The sequence below is a fragment of the Citrus sinensis genome, chromosome 4 (genome assembly GCF_022201045.2).
Source record: "Citrus sinensis cultivar Valencia sweet orange chromosome 4, DVS_A1.0, whole genome shotgun sequence".
Taxonomy (NCBI): Eukaryota; Viridiplantae; Streptophyta; class Magnoliopsida; order Sapindales; family Rutaceae; genus Citrus; species Citrus sinensis.
This window is the reverse complement of record NC_068559.1, coordinates 9579600-9586100: the sequence shown is the minus strand read 5'-3', so window position 1 is coordinate 9586100 and position 6501 is coordinate 9579600. Positions and strand designations below refer to the sequence as shown.

Sequence of the window (6501 nt, the reverse complement as noted above, 5' to 3'; positions counted from 1 at the left end):
GGGTGGGAACCGTTGAGGATTGAACCGATGTGATTCCGGGCTTATGTTTTGCAGGTATTGGGTTGAACTCCTCCTAAACAATTAGTTTGTATTAATTGTTATGCGCACATTAGATAGAACTTATCCACACTAGTATGTTCAGTTTTAAAAAATCGAAGAAGAGGAGAGGAGAAAGAAATAAGAGAAGAAGAGATGAATTCCATGTCAAAGTCATGTTTGATTTGAAGAAATGAAAGGAGAGGATAGAAAAAAGAAATAATGGAAAAAGAGATGAATTTCATATCAAACTAAATAATAAAATTGAGATTGATCATCATTTTTCGTCATTTTCTCTCCTGATCTCTCCTTCCCATTCCTCTCCTCTTCTCTCATTTCTTCCAACCAAATATTGGTAAAAACAGACATGAGAGGAAGCCTAATTACATATAAGTTCATATATCGAGTCTTAACTTAGCGATGTGAGACTCAATTAGAGCCGTTATAGCTCGCCGGCTACTAGGCTGGGGATTTGGAGAGGACTTGAGTGTAAGCTGTTAAGTTGGATTTTAATTTTGGTTAAAATTTGAAAATATATGCCTGTTATGTTGCTATGTTGTGTGTCAAAAGTCTATTGTAACATAAAGGATACCTCTCAAATAATGTCACGTGTAGATTACATGAAACATTTAGAAAACCGGATTAAGAAATCGCTTTCTCGGCATGGTAAGTGAACTAGTAGATTTTGAAGTGGTTTTATTGTCAAAAATCAAAATGAGCTGATTATATTTTTACATATTTTTCATATAAAATCAATCTCATTAATAATAACACACACGGGACTCTAACCTTGTTCAAATGAGTGATAAAAGAAAATGATATATCTATTTGATTACTGCTACAAAATTAAATGAATTACTTATACAAGATTTTATTATTCAAATTTTAAAAACGCTTATATGGATTATGAATCTCACCATGTTTTAATTTTTTTCTCTCATAGCCTCTAATTAGCTCTATAATCTAGTGACATGTGCCATATTTAAAAATGGGCGCAGTTAATATTGAGTTGTCATATTTAATGCAATATTAATCATATGGATTTTATTAATAGACACGGATTTAGGGCTAGTTTGGTAATATTATGACTTTTAAAATAATTACTATTAGCTATTATAGAAATAATTAGGTTTGAAGAGAATTAGTTAAATATTTGATAAAATTTGTTTCTAAAATTGCCGTGAGTTTTAAAGGGTAAATGCTAATTGTCCTTTTTGTCCTTATATTTTAAAAAGTATCTCCAAACACCCCCTATTTTTCTTTGCTGTTACAATAATAATACCTTGCCATAATCTTGAGAGCATTAATTAATTTATTAATTAGAAAATTGAGCAATAATTATCAATCTAAGAGAATTAGGATTTTTCATACCCTTGCAAAATATTTTTCATAGTTATTTATAAATAAATTAATACCAACCAACTTAAAGCTACATTTAATATATTTCTGTCTTGCTAATAACTATCTAAAATAAATTTAAGTTACCAAATTAACTGTAAAAATTGAAAAACAATAAAAAATTTACTTTAATTTTTATTTTTCTTTTAGTGTTAATTTGATAAATTAATATTTTTCTTTTCATTAATGTCACTAAGAATATAATTGTAAGGGTATTATTGTCAAAGTAAAGAAAAATAAGGGCAGGAATGTCACATATTTAATAGTAGGATTATCTTGAGACATTTTTTAAAATATAAGGACTGAGGGTATTTTAAGAAATAACATTCAAAAAGGGTGTTAAAGGATTTTAGAGGGGAGTTAAAAGCTCTACTCTTTTTAAGTATAAAGCTGATTCTCAAAATTAGATTTTAAAAAATTACTCATTCCCTACTTCTCAAAATCTAATGTAAGATAGGTGATTTGTCAAACGAAAATTTTAAAGAATTTACCAAGCAATAAAATTAGCTTTTAATTAGTTTTTAGAATTACTTTTAAGCCATTCAAAAACAATCCCAAGTGGATCTTGATTATTGAGATGATTTAATCAAGAGAATGAAAACATAAAAGCAAAAAGTAAATTTTGACCATTGATTCGGTGTTCAACTCTAATAAATTAAATCAGTTCAACATTGAGTCCTAATTCATTTATGATATATGTACACGGCAATTAGTGAATAGATAAGGAGCAACAAAGACCTCCTCTTTTAATACTATCTTTAATAATTTTAATAAATTAATATTGTCATGAAAGATTGAAAAACAAACTAATAAATGTAATCCTTTGGAATGGAAGTAAGTTAACAACTATAATAGAAATTGGATAGTATATATAAAAGATTTGAAACTAAAACTCTACTTATACCTTGATTTTGAAAATAAAATTACGCATGATAAGAATGAATTGTGTATATGACCTTTTCTGTGTAATTTTATTATTATTTTTTTATCATTATTTACTATTAGAAGTCTACTAAAATATTTTATACATGTTCTATAGTGACACAGGTTAAATATTTGGATATAGAAAAGGCCATATTTATTTCTAAATATTGAGAAACAAATTAATATTTTATTAATCCAATGGAAGACTCAAACCTCTCCCCAAACAGATAAGAAAGAAAGAAATTTATTTATATTATTATTTCTTAAAAAAATAATTCATTTACTTTACTTGAGATTCCACCATTCAATTTCTAAAACACGTTTCACCATAGAAAGCAGTAACTAACATGGTCATTATTTTCTGGAAAGTGTGTGAGTTACCATGAAATTTATCTCCTAGTAAGGAATCCATTTAGTTTGTGAAGGGTTAATAATCACGTATTATCCTCTTTTCTCATCGTCTCGTTTGACTAGTGATTGGAATTGATGGATTTGTCTCTCTCGTTTATGTATTAACAATCTATTTTAAAAACTAAAACGAGAAGAATTACAATCGGACCATATAACAAAAACCTCAACAATAGTACTTTGAAAGAAAACACCAAACAAGCAAGAGGGGAAAATACAAAGCCATACCCCTCAAAGAAAGGCACGCCGAAAATAAAATACAGACTAAAGCACAACACTAGCAAACTAGCAAAGGCAGACTTATTGTAATTTAGTAGAAGCATTAAACATGCATTGTTGGTGACGCATGTTATTTCTAAATGGTAGCTTTTGGAGCCATTTCTGCTTTTGGAGCATTAAGTGGCAGTTTCCCAACGAACTTGGATTGGATGCTAGCCATGTACAGATTGTCTTCAAATTCGACAGCTGAAGTGACAAAGGATATGTCGGTTGCATTATCATCGTTAAAGTCCTTGATTATTTTCCCATCTGTGTCAACCTTGACTACTTGTGCCCCCGCATCATTCCCCAAGGGGATGAGTAGGTTGATCAGTTCCGGATATGCTTCCAAAAGCTTCCATTTGTCAGGGCAACTTTGGATAGCCCTCACCCCAGTTTGATTCATCTGCATGCACCATGCACCAAGTTAGTTAATTATCTAGATAATTAGTTAAATGCATGATGCATGCATGAAGAGATTTTAGGAAGTACGAATATCCAGCGTGGGCAGCTGCCCCAGATGAGTGTAATTTTGGCAACAATTTTTTTTTTTAAATTTCCACCAACTTTGTATTCCTCCCCAATAAAATTTGTGATTCATCTCAGTTGGTTTGAGTAAAATACAAAATGTAGGCATAAAATTTTATTTTCATCGTACAACTCAAGTACATTATATCCAAAATTAAATGAAACACTTCATAGAAGAGAAATTTAGGTAAGAAAAATTCAGTCCTGTTGTTTTAAAGTTCGTTTTGCATACTATATAGTATATATACCTTGATTAAAGCAACCCAAAAGAGCCATTTGGGGCGAGATTGATGTTATCAGGTCCACCTGGAAGGTCTTCAATGAAATTTTCCAATTTTCCTTGATCAGGGCCCTTCAGCCAATATCTTCTGCACCGGAATCTGAAAGAAAATCAATTTATTAGTCTAACTACTTAGCTAATTAAACTGTACGTGCATGGATGCTATGCTGTATGTTAATTCAATTATTATTACTTACTCCCATGATTCACAAACAACCACAAAACTTTCATCTTCTGAGAGTGCAACGCCGTTAGCAAAGTAGAAACCCTCTTGCAAAACTGTTGTTTCATTCGATTCAGGATCATATTTGAGCAGCTGCCCATGAGGATTTCCCTCCACCAGGTCTTTGTAGTACTCTTTGGGTGTATATTCTTTGCTTGATACAGTAAAATATAAACTACCATTTGATGCTTCTATCGCATCATTTGTAAACCTGATCGATCAAATCAAAGTAATTTTACAATTTAATTAAATTAATGATAAGTAGAGAGTAAGTTTCTGATCGGGGATCCTATAGATTTTATAACGTCCAGGATCCCCTTCAATAGTAAACGGATTTTTTCACATTGACAATGTTGTAAAAATGGATCCCCATTTTTGTAAAGAGTGGGATCCCGGACCAGATATTTTTTATAATCATGTAACATATATATGGCTCCCGCCGTTGGATTATATTTGCATTCATGCATGCTCTGATGGAACGAAATTGAACCTGACTGTTACCTTACATTTGGATCGAGAACCTCCACGCCGGCTTCACTAACCTTAAGCAAACCCTGTCGATCACATCAATTGGAATAACGAATTGAAGATGATTAATATTCTTGGATTACACACACGCACACAGACATCCAATAGTTACTTGAGGTTAATTAAGTTGTCTCACTTTTTCAGTGTCGCATACAATCACATCCCCTTCTTTTGTTGTTGTGATTCCAAGAAAAGTATTACTATCTATATGCTTCCAATTAACCAAGGTTTCATTATGGAGGATGAAATACTTGACCCAACCATCTCTAGTAGCTGTATACAGCGCACCCTTTCTAACCACAACAGAAACATCCTCTGGGTGGTTCACACATCCTTCTCCAAGTTTAATCAAATCCTACATACAGCATGAGTTTAATTAATTATGAGCTCGAACAAACAAATTAATTAATAGTTGAGCGATGCATAAATAAGCAGCTTTTAGTTAGTAATTTATACCTTCATAGAAGAGCTGTACTTGGAGTTGGAGAGAAGAGAAGCTGAAGATGATACTGGTGGCGAGAAGAAGATTTCTAGTGTAAAAGCAAGTAAACAAGCGATCAGGAAACTGATTGGAGCCATATGCTGCTGCAAGTCTCTGCTTCAGTTAGGTATGCTAGCTAGTTAATTAGTTAATGGGTTGCCGTGAATTTATATAGAAAATTGTTCGGAAGGGAAATGGACAACAATACCCCCATAATTTGTTCCAAGTGAAAAGTATACCCTGTATCATCATTCCAAAAATTAATACCTATTCAAAAAGTTTAGCGACTCATCTTAATTTTGTTGGTTGAGATGCCACGTCATTGATAATAATTTTTAGATTAAGAATATAAACTTAAGGACATCTTATTAATTTTTTAATATGACTTTGGCACATGGGATGCTGTCTTTTGAATATAAGTTTAGCCCATGAGATTTTATAAAGGAAAACAGTTAAACTTATCTGTAAGTAGACTCAAACTATTCTTATGTCTTTTTATTTAATTCTTATCCCATGAAAAGATAGTATAGTCCTAATTGTATATGAGTCTAACAAATTATAGTGTATTATTCATATTAACCAGTCAATCTCAATTCCTTTCCCTTTGTCTTAGCCTCTCACTTTTTACACTCTAATATTGATGGTAAAAAAATAAAAGAACAATTGCTTGAATTTTATTATTGCTTCTCAGAATTAAAGATTTCATCACCTGAAGTACATATAATATTATGATTTAGTTTAGCGCTTTAATTGATGAGAAATTTTTGTTGTTCTCTTCATTCATAATTCTTTCCATAAAGTGTTTAACTAATTGGAAGGTAGGCCCTTTCCATATTATAATTATTTTTAAAAATAATTTGAAGATACTTGGCCACTATATCAGAATTCTAAATCTTTTTTTTTAAAGGTAGAGGTATAGGGAAATATCCAACTAAATAATTTTTTTTAATTCCTACCTTCTCTCAGGATTTAAAATTAGGTGACCAATTAATTAAAACTGCTTAAAAATTACTCAGTCAAATCTTAAAGATAAGTAATTATTTTCTTTTGCATACTACATATTTCATTTTAATGGAATACAAGTTTTTATGGGTATGCTTTATGTCTCTTCTTCGGAATGCATTGATTTCTTGTAGTTGTAAATTCTTTTTCAAAAAAATCTTGTATGTTAAAACAATTTTATCCTACCTTTTTTTTTAAAAAAATCCTGACTCCCCCTTTATCCCCCACCTTACTCGGAAGGCCCTTACAAAAATTACATATTTGTCGAAAAGTGAATTATTAGCCATTATTTTACATCTAAAATGTAAATTTTTTTCTGTTTAATAATATTTATTAAAGGATTTATTTGTTGTTTAATTTAGAGTCAAGGAAAAAATCTGTCCTATGTGTGATGGAGGTGTTAAGAAAATAATCTTGCTAGCTTAGGATAGTTCA

General features: G+C 30.9%; 1 protein-coding gene across 1 annotated transcript; it reads right to left on the bottom strand.

Annotated features, from left to right (window-relative positions):
• Positions 1 to 3121: 3121 nt before the first annotated feature.
• On the bottom strand, positions 3122 to 5191 carry LOC102627093 (protein STRICTOSIDINE SYNTHASE-LIKE 4-like). The gene is made up of 7 exons (XM_025100777.2): positions 5040 to 5191; positions 4720 to 4938; positions 4557 to 4609; positions 4030 to 4266; positions 3816 to 3932; positions 3694 to 3718; positions 3122 to 3430 (listed from the first exon to the last, which is right to left on the bottom strand). Exons 1-7 carry the CDS (start codon positions 5160 to 5162, stop codon positions 3122 to 3124), a joined length of 1083 nt encoding a protein of 360 aa, XP_024956545.1. The 5' UTR covers positions 5163 to 5191.
• Positions 5192 to 6501: the final 1310 nt, after the last annotated feature.